We start from the raw sequence: 14,741 nt of genomic DNA on the forward strand, positions 1-14,741 counted from the left end.
ACATCGAGCTACTTAACGTCCCTGATTAACGATGAAATATATGACACTATGGTTTTACGTTAAACAACGCAATTTTGTCTTATGATCTAATATCCCCCTGGGAGCTCATAAAATGGCATTTGCTTTCCACAGTGTAGGAAGAAGGAGCTTTCATTTGAAATGCAGGTCTCATATTCTCCCAGCTGGTGCTGTGAAGTGTCATAAATCTATGGGAAAAGAAGAAACCGGGAAATCCGGAAATCTTTTTTGTTTATTTTTCCTTTTCCATTTTTTAAAATAATTTTATTTTATTGAATAACCATGTGGAAAATTACAATGCTTTCAGGTTTAAGTCTCAGTTATACAATGCTGAAACAACCATCCCTTCACCAGTGCCCAAATTCCACCGCCAAAAAAAAAAAAAGAAACCCAGTACACCTCCCATCCTGCCTCCCTCCCTTCCCCCCGGAACTGATAAATTTCACTTTACTTTCTCTTTACTTTGGTAACATTCAATATTTCAACACAAACCTCACTATTATTGTTAGGAGTTCCCCACTAGGGTCAGACCTGTTGTGAAGAGACCATGGCCACGTGGTTTTGGATTTCTGTACTTTAGCAACTAAGTCCAGGGAGATTTCTTCCAGGTATTGGATCATTGCAAGCTTGTAACTCCCATCTGTGGTCGTTATAATATGGCGCTCACCACACCCCTCACCCCCGGCAAGGAAGAGGCGAGAGAGAGAAAAACCTTTCCCCTCCTGGGCAGAAATGGGACCGCGGCTTAGTTCTCAGTCTGGAGACATTCTGCAAGGAGCTGCCCACACCAAAAGTAGTTTAGCTGGCCTCTGGAGTCATGCTCGTGCAGCTGTGATGGGCTGCATGCAGGTGGCCCCTGGGATCACATCTCAGCGGCAGGTGGCCGTTGCCGCCCACCTTCCCAAGAGCACCCTCGCATCCTATTACTCTCCTTTTCCATTTTCTGAGTGTGCTGATATGCTTATAGTGAAGAAGTTGTGGGCCAGAGTGCAGTGGGGAGGGCACTTGTACCTGGCAGACCCAGGACTGACAGCCAGAGATGGATGATCCCTGAACCCAGAGCCAGGAGTAAGCCTTGAGCACTCTGGGTGGGCAAGTACTGCACTGTAGCACTGCACTGTCATCCTGTTGTTCATCGATTTGCTCGAGTGGGCACCAGTAATGTCTCCATTGTGATACTTCTTGTTACTGTTTTTGGCATACTGAATACCCCATGGGTAGCTTGCCAGGCTCTGCTGTGTGGGCGGGATACTTTTGGTAGCTTGCCGGGCTCTCTGAGAGGGACGGTGGAATCAAACCTGGGTCGGCCGCATGCAAGGCAAATGCCCTACCTGCTGTGCTATCGCTTCAGTCTGACACAACAGCATAAAGCCATCATTTTTTTTTTCTTTCTGGGTCACACAGGGTGATGCACAAAGGTTGCTCCGGGCTCATGCACTCAGGAATTACTCCTGGCGGTGCTTGGGGGACCATATGGGATGCTGGGAATCGAACCTGGGTCAGCTGCATGCAAGGCAAATGCCCTACCCGCTGTGCTATTTCTCCAGCCCTAACCCATTAATTTTTATGAAACATGAATAAACCTTCTTTGACTTAATTTCAATAGTTTTGTACCTTAAATCATGAGCTTTCTAACAGATACTTTAAGAATTCCACAATACAAACATACTTTCAGACACAGAAAAAGGCTGTTGTTTTTTTACCAAACTTTGATATTGGCACAAGAAAATACATGAACTTCCAATGTTTATGGAAACATAAGAAAACTTTCTTTGTTTATTTTGATGGTTTCTGTACCTCTGTTGTTTGTAAAACAGCTAAATTCCTCATTAAAATTGGCTCAGGCTTGTAAGATAAAGCCTTGCATTCTCTGAACTTACAAAAGAGGTAGTATTAAGGTTCAGAAACACCTGAGGACTTGTTCTTTCAATTTTAATTCTTTCTTTTTTCTTTCTTAAAGCCCGGTGGTTGCTCATGGGTTCCTCCTCGCTCTGCACTCAAAGATCATCCTAGTGGGGGTAAGGCATGTTATTGTCCCATCCCCATAATTTCAGTTATTTACAAGCTTCTTAGAGGAGTGTCTGAGGAGTAGCTTGGTGGCGGGGAGCCCCATCTCCCAAGCATCAGGTTTCAAGTTCAATCCCCGGGGCCACCAGATATGCCGAGCGGCACCCTGGAAGCTCTACTGCATGTTATCCTGGGGCCACAAGTGGTTTCTGGCTACCTCACAGCTACATGTGTGTGAGCGACCACAGCTAAAGACGCATCCTCTTTAGCAAGGGGAAAAGGACAGGCGTATATTCCAGGTCAGGGAGCTTGATCTCCAGCAAGCATTGCAGGGCTCCTGCATCAGCACGACACCCCGAATGTGTGCCAGCACCACCACTCACGAGGTCAACCCCATGCAAGCACTGTGGCACCGTGTGAGCACCGCCATGTGGACACCACAAAAATGAGAGGAAGGAACAGAGAGGGCTCTGAAGGCTGGAGACTGATCCATCAGCCTGAGTGGGTTGCCACATGGGGCTGGAGGACAAGGACAAGGACAGGGACGGGTGAGCACCTCACCTGAAAATTCTGGCCTGTCTGCAGGTGTGTCAGCCTTGGGCTGTGGGCCCGAGGCAGGAGGCATCTCCAGGTTCGGAATAGACTTCATGATGTTGGCCTGAGCTTCTTCCAAGAGCTTCTCAAACTCCTTCCCATTATAATGCTCCAGATTTTGTCTTTTCTCTTCCCACTTCCTTTCTGCTTTCTGGAAGGAAACAGCAAGTGCAGAAAAGTTTCAGAAACCAAAGGGAAATGCTGATCCTGAGGATTCCGGTCTGACTGGGTGGCGGCGTGACACAGCCTGAAGGTGGGGAATGATGCCCAGCTCTGGGGTGCAGGAAGTCACGTTTCATGGCATGATTACTGATGATTTACTGGTGCCCCCCACCCCCCAATAATATTAGCACAGGTTTTCAAAAAGAAATTCTAACATGATGTTCACATTCAATTCCCTGGTTTAAAAATCTGGCGCAAACCCCGCGGTGATCATGCCATGAAATGCAGACCCCCAAAAGCAAACCTGTCCTGCCCTCCAACAGCGACGCCCCTTCTCTTGCTTTGGAGACCCCTTCTATAAATTCTCACCCAGCCCCTAAACTCCAGCCTCCATCATTGATTCTGATTGCTGTTTCCAGATACATTTCCTGCTGTTGCCACTTTGTTTGGTTTCAAGGCTATATCCAGTGGCATCTGGGCTACTCCTGGCTCAGTGCTCAGGCAACTGTGCTTGCAAAGCCTGTGCTCCAGCCCACTGAACTATCTCCTGCAGTGCCAAAAGATCTTTAATTACTGGGGTTCAATATACCACCTTTGTCTGATACCTGAAAAATAGACTTTCCACTTCTAGGACTAGATCTTTTTTTTTTTGTTTGGTCACACCCGGAGATGCACAGGGGTTAGTCCTGGCTCTGCACTCAGGAATTACCCCTGGCAGTGCTGCTCAGAGGACCATATGGAATGCTGGGAATCAAACCCAGGTCAGCTGCATGCAAGGCAAATGCCCTACCTGCTGTGCTATTGCTCCAGCCCTCCAGGACTAGATCTTAAGCACTCCAAATCAGCTTTTTTTTTTTTTTTGCCAGCCTGATCTTTTCAATTACTTAAGGAGGAGGCAGGCTTGGATCACATCCGGAAGTGCTCAGGGATTACTCCTGGCTCTGTGCTCAGAGATCACTCCTTTGGGGTGCTTGGGGGACCACACGCCATGCCACGGATTGAGCCATGGCTGGCTCCATGCAAGGCAAAAAAGCCTTCAACCCTTCAGTATTATCTCTCTGGCCCCCTTAATTTCCTTTCTGTTCTGGTGACAGAGCTTTGCCTGTGGTCCTAGACTTTTCTTTCTTTTTCCTTTTGCGTTTTGGGTCACACCTGGTGATGCACAGGGGTTACTCCTGGCTCTTCACTCAGGAATTACCCCTGGCAATACTGGGGAGACTCTATGGGATGCTGGGAATCAAACCAAGGTCGGCCGTGTGCAAGGCAAACGCCTTCCCCGCTGTACTATGGTTCCAACCCCCAAGTGGTCCTAGACTTTGTGGCAGCTCTCCTGGAATGCCCTCCCTCCCTCCATACCTGCTCACCCCCTGCTCACCCCAGCACCCCAGTGCTCTTGCCTTATGCACAGCCAACCCTGGTTCTGTCCCCAGCATTGCATATGGGCCTCTGAGCACTACCTGTCCACAGAGCTAGGAAGAGCCCTGAACACGGCCCAGTGTGACCCAACTCCTTCCTAACCTGTCCCCTCCCCAGCCCTCAGAACTGCCTGATGTGCTATGATTTCTCCTCTTAATTCTCTGAAGCAACACCTGACGAGTCATACCCGCTCCATGCGTCCCAGACGACCCGAACGGGCACGCTACCTCGATAGACAGGGCCCGGTGCTTGGCGCTGGCGATCTCCTCGATGAACAACGGCTGCACGGTGGCGCCGTTCACGGGCAGCTGCGGGGACGAGGCCGTGTCCTGGCCGCCCGCCGGGGGGCTGGCCGGGGCAGGGCCGGGTGCCCCGGGGGGCAGGTGCTGGGCGGGGTTCAGCAGCGCCGAGGACAGCTGCGAGGGCTGCATGACCACCGGGGCGCTCTGCGCGTGGTGAACCGTCAAGGGCACCACCTCCGACTTCACGTCCCCGGGGACCCCCGCGCTGCCCTGGGGCGCGTCCTCTTGGCTTCGCAGGACCTCGGCGGCCGTGGCCTTTTCCATTGCCACGTACTGCGCGGCCTGGGCGGCGTCGGCGCCTTTCAAGAGCCCGTCCGTGACGTGTCTGGGAGGGAAGTGGGCAGAGCTTGGCGTTAGCCTGGCAGCGTGGTCACGGCACCCCGACAGGCGATCTCGCAGCCAGGCAAGGTCTGGCTGCAAGCTGGAAAGATGCTAGCAGGCAGAGCAACCGCTCAGCAGGGGGGCAGATTTCCATAGCAACCCCCAAAGGCCCAGGGGTCACACCCCTGGTGGTCTGTAGCTGCCGCTTTCTCCGCCCTGTCTTCTGGACAGGCTTGCAGTTCCCTCCCCGCCTCCCTCCCTGCTGCCAACAACACCTCCACCTGAGCCCCGCCTCCTGCTGCTTTCCCAGAGCTTCCTGCGCGGCACCTGCTCTGGCGGGGACCATATGCAGCACCAGGAACGGAATGGGGTCAGCCACAGGCAAGGCAAGAGCCTCCACCCCTGCTCTGTCTCTCTTATTTATCATTTATTTTTGGTTGTATGGTCACACTCGGCAGTGTTAAGAATCACTCCTGGCAGGCATGGGGGACCATATGTGATGCCCCGGGAATCAAACCTGGGTGGACTGCAAGCAAGGGGGGTGCCCTACCTGCTGTGCTATCACTCTGGCCCCTAACTTTGGTGGCTGTATCTATTTCCCCTGGGGAAGAGGAGGTTACATAAAGGTGAGGAGGGGTCCTCGTGAGTCTTGTTTAGCAGAACAGCCTTAACGAGGACCCCCAGGGGTAGAGCAGAAAAGTCCAAATCATACAGGTTGCAGAAAATGCTCGCTTCCTCTCCCAGCCCCACCTCTGACCTCCCAGCCTCTGCTTCCACCTTTCAAACAGGTGTCTCAGGGCCTGCGCTGTTGGCATCAGAAGTCTCTGCTCAGTGCCCACTCCACAGCAAGAAATCCAGAAGTCACCAAAGACAGAATTCACAAGGACAAACCACATCCTACATGTGTAGCTGGCAGTGCTTTTAAGGTGACAACAGAATTCTGGAACTTTCTTTCCTTGGATGAGCCACTGAATCTGTTTAGCCTTTCATCCACCGTGACCCTCTTAGATGGGCAGGTGACTAGAACCCGAACACTCCTGGGGGGAGATTTTCTTCCTAGAAGGGATTAGCAAGCGCTTCGGTATTCTTTCAGTAGGGAACTCAGGAGAGGTTTTGCGTTCGTCAGCTTGTTTCCCTCTGACGAAGTCAGCAACACTCTGAAGCCGAAGCTCATGACATATTCTGGTGCATTCTGCACCTTCAAATGTTACTACAAGAATCACCTTAGCATGATTATTTTCCCCACCTGCACGGCAGAGCCTGGCAAGCTACCCGTGTCGCATTCGATATGCCCAAAACAGTAACAACAAGTCTCACGTGGAGATGTGACTGGTGCCTGCTCAAGCAAATTGATGAACAATGGGATGACAGTGCTACAGTGCAGTGCCACATCAAAACGTTGGTGGCATCCACTCAATTCAGGATGCGCCAAGGCATCTCCCTGGGGTGGGAACGGGAGCCTGGCAGGGGGCTGCAATGGGAGAGTCGGGAAGGCAACGGGGCCGGCTCTCAGGTGCCAGCGGGAGCTGCAGGGTCTGGCCTGGGGCTCCAGTGCAAGGCGCGTGGAGGGAAAGAGTCTGGGAGTTCGGAGTCGCATCCTCGGCCCTTCCCCTCAGGCCCCCTGGGTACCTCCGAAGCGTGGTCAGCACGTCGGTCATGCTCCGGACTCGCTGCAGGAGGCTGTCCAGCCGGTGCGGCTCCTCCTTCAGGAAACGCACGGCCTCCACTTCGATGCGCAGCACAGCGCGCATGCGGTTCTGCAGGGCCGGGAACTCTCCTGTGGGGTAGGGGGAGGGAGTGACCACAAGGTGCTGGCTGGCTGCCCCGCTCCCCGAGGCCTCATTTCCTGTCTGGGGTGTCGGGGTATCATGAATGGGGCTGCCTCAGGGGTCCTCGTATTTCAGCCCCAAGCAGAGCTGATGAGTCTCCTCCAGGCCGCACTCTCCCGGCTCCTGCGGGGATGTCGGCCCAGCGCGGCCAGCTGCTGCTGTGGCTCGCTCTCTCTGGCGGAGGGACGCTGGGGATGGAACTCGGGCTGCCGCATGCGGGCTCGAGCTTTCCCTCTGAGCGACAGGCCTTCCACTCCTCCCCCATCTTTTGCTGGCTGATTTTGTTCAATGAGAAAGGGAAGGAGGAAGGGAAGGAAGGACAGGAGGAGGAGAGAAAGAAGGAAACTGAGGGAAGAGGGAGGAAGAAGGGAAAGGAGGGAGGAAAGACGGAAGGACGGAGGGGAGAAGGGATAGAAGAGCTGAGGGGAGGAGAGAGTGGCGGGGTGAGGGGAGGAGAGAGGGATGGGGTAGGAGAGAGGGATGGGGTGGGAGGAGAGAGGGATGGGGGTGAGGGGAAGACAGAGGGATGGGGTAAGGGGAGGAGAGAGGGATGGGGTGGAAGGAGGGAGGGAATGGGTGAAGGGAGGAGAGGGAAAGGGTGAGGGTAGGAGAGAGGGGCAGGATGAAGGGAGGAGAGAAGGAAGGGGAGGGGTGAGGGGAAGAGATAGAAAAGCGGAGGGGGAATAAAGGGAAGGGGTGTGGGGAGGAGACAGGGATAGACAGAAGGACGGAAGGGATGAGGGGAGGAGAGAGGGACAGGGTGAAGAGAGGAGAAGAGAGAGAAGGGGAAAGGAAAAAGAGGGAAGGGGTGAGAGGAGGAGATAGGGATGGGATAGGAGGGAGGGAAGGGGTGAGGGGAGAAGAGAAGGAAGGGGAGTCTTAAGGGGAGGAGAGAGAGAAAGGGTGGGGAAAAAGAGGGAAGGGGTGAGGGGCGGGAAGGAGCGAGAGGAGGAGAGAGGGACGGGAAGAAGGGAGGGAGGAGAGAGGAATTGCCTGCGTGACAGCGCTGCAGACCCCTCCTGGACACTCACCTTTCAGTGCGGCCACGGCCTCCCCGACTTGCCGCAGGAGGCAGGCGCCGTCCTCCACGTCTTTCAGGGTGACTGTGCGGCCTGCAGAGGCTGAGTCCTTCTTCAGATCCTCCACAAAGGCCTCCAGCTCGCTGCAGGGGGGAGAGTGGGTGCAGTGAAGATGGGGCCTTCGGACGCCACAGCCAAGCCCCCATGACTCCCCCCTCGCCCCCCGTGGTGGAAGCACAGCTAAGACAAGCTGCCTGGGCACTGTCAGGGGAATCTGGTGTGTTTGGGGGGGCAGTGGCTGTTAGACAGGATACCTGTTCCCCTTCAGTGGTCCCCAAGCAAGGAGGAGAAGTGGAACACTGTGAAAGGATTGAAGGGGAGAGGAGGTAGGGGGGTGGGAGAGAGAGAGAGAGAGAGAAAGAGAGAGAGAGAAAGAGAGAGAGGGGAGAGAGAGAGGGAAGAGAGAGAAAGAGAGAGAGAAAGAGAGAGAGGGGGGAGGGGAGAGAGAGGGGGAGAGAGAGAAAAAGAGAAGGGGTGAGAGAGAGAGAGAGAGAGAGAGAGAGAGAGAGAGAGAGAGAGAGAGAGCTCACCATACTGGGGCGAGCACCTGAGGCTTCCAGCCTTATACTTGGCCTTTGCTGAGGTTGGGGGGACACTTCTCTTTGCTCTAGGATACTTATCGATGTCCCTGGTCTCTACCTCTCCCGGTGGTTCTCAGGTGACCCTGCATTGCCAGGGATCAAACTGGGCTCATGGCGCGTGCCAGGCAAGGAAGGCGTTAACTTCTACCCTCTCTCTCCAGCCCCCAGCCGGACACTGTTAAACATCTGAGGGCCTCCAAGTGAAGCCCTGCTAGAGAAGCTCTGCTTCTCTGCGTATCCTTGGAGGACTGGCCGATTCTCCTCTTCAAGCGATCAAGAGAAGCAATGATCACACATCTGTGTATATGTGTGTGTGCGTGCACGAGTCCTGGTGTATGTCTGTGTGTGCGCGCATTACAAAAGAATCAAAAAGATCTTACACACAGAGACGAAGATCCATCCCTTCTCCCAGCCCCAGCCTCCCCCAGAAACGGGAAAAAAGGGGCTAGGGGGATAGTACAGCGAGTAGAGTATTTGCCTTGCACACGGCCAATCCAGGTTCGATCCCCAGCATCCCATATGGTCCCCTGAGCACTGTCAGTAGTAATTCCTGAGTGCAGAGCCAGGAGTAATCCCTGAGCATTCCTGGATGTGGATTCCCACCTCCCCCACACCCCCAGAAAAAAAATAAATCGGAAGAAGGAGGGCAGGAAGAAAAGAAGGAAGGGAGGAGAAAAGGAAAAAAACAAAAACTCAATCCCAAACCAAGGAACAGGGAAAGATGCGACAGAAAGCCACTTGGGGGCAGTAGCAGAGAACTCTTCACCAGCAAGGCCAGCGCTGGGGTGGAGTGAGGAGGTGCGGGGGGGAAAGGAGTCTGCAGAGCAGGGCTGCTCGGACTCTTCACCAGGGGACCTGGATGCAGCCGGTGGGAGAGGTGGCACAGGCAGGGCGTCAGACGTCCCTACAAGGACTAGGGGCCAAATGACAAATCCTCCCATCTCCATGAAATGAGAGACTTGCGGGGCTTTGATTTTCTTTTATTTTCCCTCTTATTTTTTGTGAGTGGTGATCAGGGGACCATGAACCCAGGGCTCCCTCGCATATGCCAAGCAGGTCCTCCAGCTGTTGGGGACACCTCCTAGGCTCCCTGTCATTCCTGCTGTCACAGAAAATGGACTCAAACTGCCTACGATCACCTCTGGGAAAGTGGTGCGACACCAGAACCCCCTGAGAAAGCGCTGACACTCACTACCCACATTTGCAAAGACGGTGGGGGTGCCAGCCAGGGGCCCAGCACCCACAGGACAAAGCCCCCAGCTACCACCTCCTCGAGCTGGGGGGCTGAGTGCCATCCTCACTCCAACTAGGGGCCCTCTGCGGGAAAACTCTTTTCCATTTCGTAACCAAATGAAATTTGTGTTTTGTTCAGGGGTGCAGCTGGCTACCGGGGCGGGCATTGCTCCTGGGTGCTTGGGGTCACCCCGCAACGGCAGGGATAAACTGAACCCAAATCTTTAGTCTACTGAATGATTCTCCCCTCTCCCCACCACAGAGAGAATTCTTTTAAAAGACACGTTATCTGGGGGCTGGAGCAATAGCACAGCGGGGAGGGCATTTGCCTTGCACGTGGTCGACCCGGGATCGATTCCCAGCATCCCATATGGTCCTCTGAGCACCGCCAGGGGTGATTCCTGAGTGCAGAACCAGGAGTAATCCCTGTGCATTGCCTGCTGTGACCCATAAAGCAAAAAAAAAAAAAAAAAAAAAAAAAAAAGACACGTTATCTGGTCTTTCCAAGCTCTGTCAGCAGTGCTGAGACCTAAATATTGAGGTTCCGTTAACAGCCCATAACCCCGTCCAGTCGCGATGAATACTCCAGGGAGCCACACCAGTCTGCCAGAAGTTCTATTTTCCTCATTTCCACAATGGACCTCTTAGACTGCACTGCTTTGCACATGGGAACATGCTGAAATTAAGTCATGTGTTGTTTTTTCCTATGTTAGTCATGGTAATGGACTGGAGCGGTAGCACAGCGGGTAGGGCATTTGCCTTGCATATGGCTGACCTGGGTTCGATTCCTCCATCCCTCTTGGAGAGCCCAGCAAGCTACCCATGAGTATTTGATATACCAAAAACAGTAACAACAAGTCTCACAATGGAGATGTTAGCTTTTTCAGTCACGAACCTTTAGGGTATTTGCTATGAGGAAAGCCTTCAGGCAAAAACAAATTTTTTTTTTTTTTGCTTTTTGGGTCACACCCGGCAATGCACAGGGGTTACTCCTGGCTCTGCACTCAGGAATTACCCCTGGCGGTGCTCAGGGGACCATATGGGATGCTGGGAATCGAACCCGGGTCAGCCACGTGCAAGGCAAACGCCCTACCCGCTGTGCTATTGCTCCAGCCCCCCCCAAAAAAAACCAAAATATTTTTTCACTCAAAGTGTAAAAGAGGGGGGGCAGGGCAATAGAACAGCGGGGAGGGCATTTGTCTTGCATGTGGCAGACCCAAGTTTCAACCCAGGCACCCTATATGGTCCCTGGAGCACACCAAGAGACATCCTTGAGCACCGCCAGCTGTGGCCCCTGAAGCAAAACAAAAGCAAAACACCCTTAAATGTAAAAGAGATCATGGAGCTACGCTGGGTGTGGAAACACAATTTCGATATTAACCAGTCAGTGTGGCTTTGGGGAAGCCCTTCACCCATTCACAGATGCTACCGTAATACACACACATATATATTATGTGTGTTCATAATAGAAATCCAACCATTCTCTTCACACAGAAATCCATCAAAGAACAGTGATTGGTTTTGTTTTTGCATGCTTGGGATTGAACCCAGGAAGGACCTCAATCATGCAGGTTATTTTTTTCCTCAACCACTGAGCCACATCCTTAGTTTCCTGAAAAATGATTTGTTTTCTTAGTTCTGACCCAAATGTCATCTCTGCACTTAGAGTGGGTTACTAGAAACTTATCCGACCTGGATCCCAAAGGGAAGGCATTTCTCAGAGTGTGTATGTTTGTGTGTGGGGGTGTGTGAGGGGTGGAATGGTGGGGGGTGTTGAGAGGGAGGAGGCAAGGAGAGTGGGAAGTGGGGGGGGGTAGGGATCACAAACTGCTCCTAAGTTTCCAGAGATGTCCAGCTGTCCGGCAGGTCAGGTACCATCTCACACCCCAGGAGCCACTCTGCATTTCTCTCCTCATCCTCATTTTGATGGCTCGATTTAGGCCATACTAATTTTTCTGACTGGGCAGTAATAGTTGCTTTCGACCTGCTTTCTACCATGCCGGCCTCCTTCCCTCCATCACTCCTGCACAGGATCGCCAGAGGGACCATCTGGAGTCCAGCTCGGACTAGTTCCTTGATCGGAAAATCACATCAGGGATGTCCTCAGGGCAGCCACTGTCTGAAGTGAAGAGGCTTCAGACTCCCCTGGAGCTTTCTTTGTCAAACCCATATTCCTAATCTCCAACCAGTGAATCCCTAAATTCCTGGGGGCTAGACCCAGAAACTTCCATGAAAAAACAGACCTCCAGATGTCTGGGCTCTGGTCTCAGCATAGCCCAGAGAGGCATGAAATCGGCAAGCAGGATGCGAGTAGACATGGGTCAGAAGGCACCTTGCCTAGGCGGAGGGCACAACCCCAAATTGAGACAAAATCAGATCTTGCAACAATAGTTAACAACAGTAAACAACAGTTAACTTCCCACACCAACTGCACCTTCCTTCTCCAACACTCACTGGTTTGCCCAGTTCCTCTACCTCCTCCCTCACCCTGCCCCCGACTGTCCCCTTGGTCTCGGTGGAGAAAATCTGCTGCCTGTCAGACCACCTTAATGCAGTGACAGCTTCCTGAGACCCTCCCATGTACTAGTAGCGGTGGATGGCTGGAGGCGTATGAAGACTAAGTCATTTCAGGCTCAGTTCCTGGGCCGGGACACAATCTCACCTGTGTGCGGATTTCCCAAGCCCCTGTAAGTCACCTGTCTTCTGCTACACATAAACTCAGTCTCTGTTTCGCCAACTGAAGGCTCCCTACAGGCCCCGACCACTTCCGGCTGACGTGTCGTGCTCCCCCCAAGCCAGCGGATCACATTCCTGTGCTAGATTACTGGGCTCAGAGACGGCTAAGATTCAAGGTGTCTTTTGAGAAGGGGTGAGAAGTAACAGTTAACTTCTGCTGACCAATCAGCACCATTTTTTTTTTTTTTTTTGCTTTTTGGGTCACCCCCACGATACTCGGGGTTACTCCTGGCTCTGCGCTCAGGAACTGCTCCTGGTGGTGCTCGGGGGACCATATGGGATGCTGGGAATTGAACCCCCATGCAAGGCAAACACCCTCCCCGCTGTGCTATTGCCCAGCCCCAATCAGCACCACTTTTAAAGGAAAGGAATTGCATGGCTTCTTCCCAGTCTAACTAGAAAACTTACAAAATGCTTAGTAAAAGGCAGTATTTTGAGTCGTTTTTACTTGCAAGTTTTTGGGCTTGGGGGCCATAGCCTGCAGTGCTCAGACATGATTCCTGGCTCTGTGCTCAGAAGGGAACTCGGGGTCTACTAGGATGCCCAGACGCCAAATGGGGAGCAGAATCTGGGCCAAAAGGTTTCATCTCTTTGACCCAAAAAGCTGCATTTTAAGAATAGCTTTCAGAAGATTTTGAAACCTAGTTTTAGACAATTGGGCCATCACAAAAACATCTCAGGCAAACAACAGTCTTATTACTTCATAGTGGGTGATTAATATCTGCAAATGCCTCAACTAAATACAAGTTTAGAAGCTCTTTTTAAGGTATCAATGAACAGGGGTTAAACTTGATTTTTTGGGGCTAAAAATAGGAAGTCCCATGGACTTTTTCCCCTCTGAACTACTATGGAGAGGGATGCTGATCCTAACTTGGCCACTTGGGGAAGTTAGGGGGGTGCCTTGGGGTCCATCACTGTATGTCATGAGACTTCTGTTAAATGCAACCATGAGGGACTGGAGCGATAGCACAGCGGGGAGGGCATTTGCCTTGCACATGGCCGACCTGGGTTCGATTCCCAGCATCCCATATGCTCCCCCGAGCACCTCCAGGAGTAATTCCTGAGTGCACGAGCCAGGAGTAACCCCTGAGCAATGCTGGGTGTGACCCAAAAAGGAAAAAAAAAAGCAACTATGGGCCAGTGGTTCCCTAACAATTACGATTTGGGATTTTAAAGCTTTCCAAGAGACATCAGAAGAACCAACTGAATTTACTCTTCATTAAGTTAAGAGGTGAAACAGTTCTCTGATGCCTCCTCATTGCACAACAAAACAAAACAGCCGGCCCAGCCCAGGGCTTGGCACTCTTGGAGCCCTCCACAGTCCTTTCAGGAGTGGTACTTGACAGACACTTTCAATACCTCATAGTGGATCCCAGGAGCTTTATTTCATTCTGGATGACACATACACAGCATCGACATCCTTTAGTGAATTCTAACCACAGTTGAGTACATGGAAGGCCCTTTTGGCATGGTGTCATTTTGGCTATTTCTTTTCCTTACCGAAATGAAATGCAGGTGTTTATCACTTGGTTTTACTCTTTGCTCCTTTTCATGGTACGCATGGCTGTGTTATGCTCTAACTTTACAAAAAAATGAAGAGCCATGAATATTTATTGAGGGCTCCCAAGGTTCCATACATTTTCTCTTACTTTAAAAATAATGTTTTATTGAGTGACAATGGTTGACAACACTGTACCACTGCTTTATCCTTGCAAGGTGACTTCACCGCCCCTGCTACTAGCATATCCATTCCTGCCACCGCTGACAGGAAGTTCCAGACTCTACCTCTGCCGCCTCAGTTCACTGTTCTGCCAACACTATCTCAGGATTTACTTTCACTGGTGACTGTCTACTCGCTGACTTTACTTCATTTACTCCACTTATAGATGCTCTAACTTATTAAAAAAAATTTTTTTATGTTGAAATTTGAACCACACCTGATGGTGCTGGAGGCTTACTACTGGCTCTGTATTCTGGGTTTACTTCTGGCCATATAAGGTGCTAGGGATTAAAACCAGTTTGTCTATGTGCAAGGCAAGCCCCCTACCTGCTATACTTTCTCCAGCCCCAAGACGCCCCAACTTTTAATAGAATTTGCTCGGTGACCTGAGGGTTGCGGAATCCCCAGGTATACAGCCGGTGCTCAATAAAGAGGGAGGGAAGGGCTGCTGGCAGCAGTTCTTGCTTGCCCCGTGCCTGGCACTCACCCCAGCTTCCTGACGATCCTCTCCTCCTCGTGAAGGTATTTCTGTCTGTCCTGCTCCACCAGCATGCGCTGCCGCTGCACCGGGTCCTCCAGCCTCTTCATCATCTCCATCACTTTGCTGCTGATTTCCAGCTCAGCCTTCTTCATCATTGCCTTCAGCAGCTCCTGGTTCTGCAGCTGTGGAACAAAAGCAATCGGACCTCAATGGGTGGTGGCAGAACGCCCGGTGGCCTCCGGAAGCCACCTGCAGCACAGAG

The 14,741-nt window shown here is 52.1% G+C and overlaps 1 protein-coding gene across 11 annotated transcripts in view; it reads right to left on the bottom strand.

The window, feature by feature from the left end:
• The window catches only part of KIAA1217 (KIAA1217 ortholog), a 735,067-nt gene that overhangs the window by 16,350 nt on the left and 703,976 nt on the right, over positions 1–14,741 (bottom strand). For all 11 annotated transcript variants that reach the window (XM_055117899.1, XM_004605356.2, XM_055117898.1 and 8 more), the window contains 5 exons: positions 14,486–14,661; positions 7,681–7,811; positions 6,450–6,597; positions 4,425–4,824; positions 2,587–2,770 (listed from right to left, as the gene is read on the bottom strand). In XM_055117899.1, the coding sequence (XP_054973874.1) occupies positions 2,587–2,770; positions 4,425–4,824; positions 6,450–6,597; positions 7,681–7,811; positions 14,486–14,661 (1,039 nt within the window). The remainder of the gene's footprint in view (positions 1–2,586; positions 2,771–4,424; positions 4,825–6,449; positions 6,598–7,680; positions 7,812–14,485; positions 14,662–14,741) is intronic.

The sequence above is a fragment of the Sorex araneus genome, chromosome 9 (assembly GCF_027595985.1).
Source record: "Sorex araneus isolate mSorAra2 chromosome 9, mSorAra2.pri, whole genome shotgun sequence".
Classification (NCBI taxonomy): domain Eukaryota; kingdom Metazoa; phylum Chordata; class Mammalia; order Eulipotyphla; family Soricidae; genus Sorex; species Sorex araneus.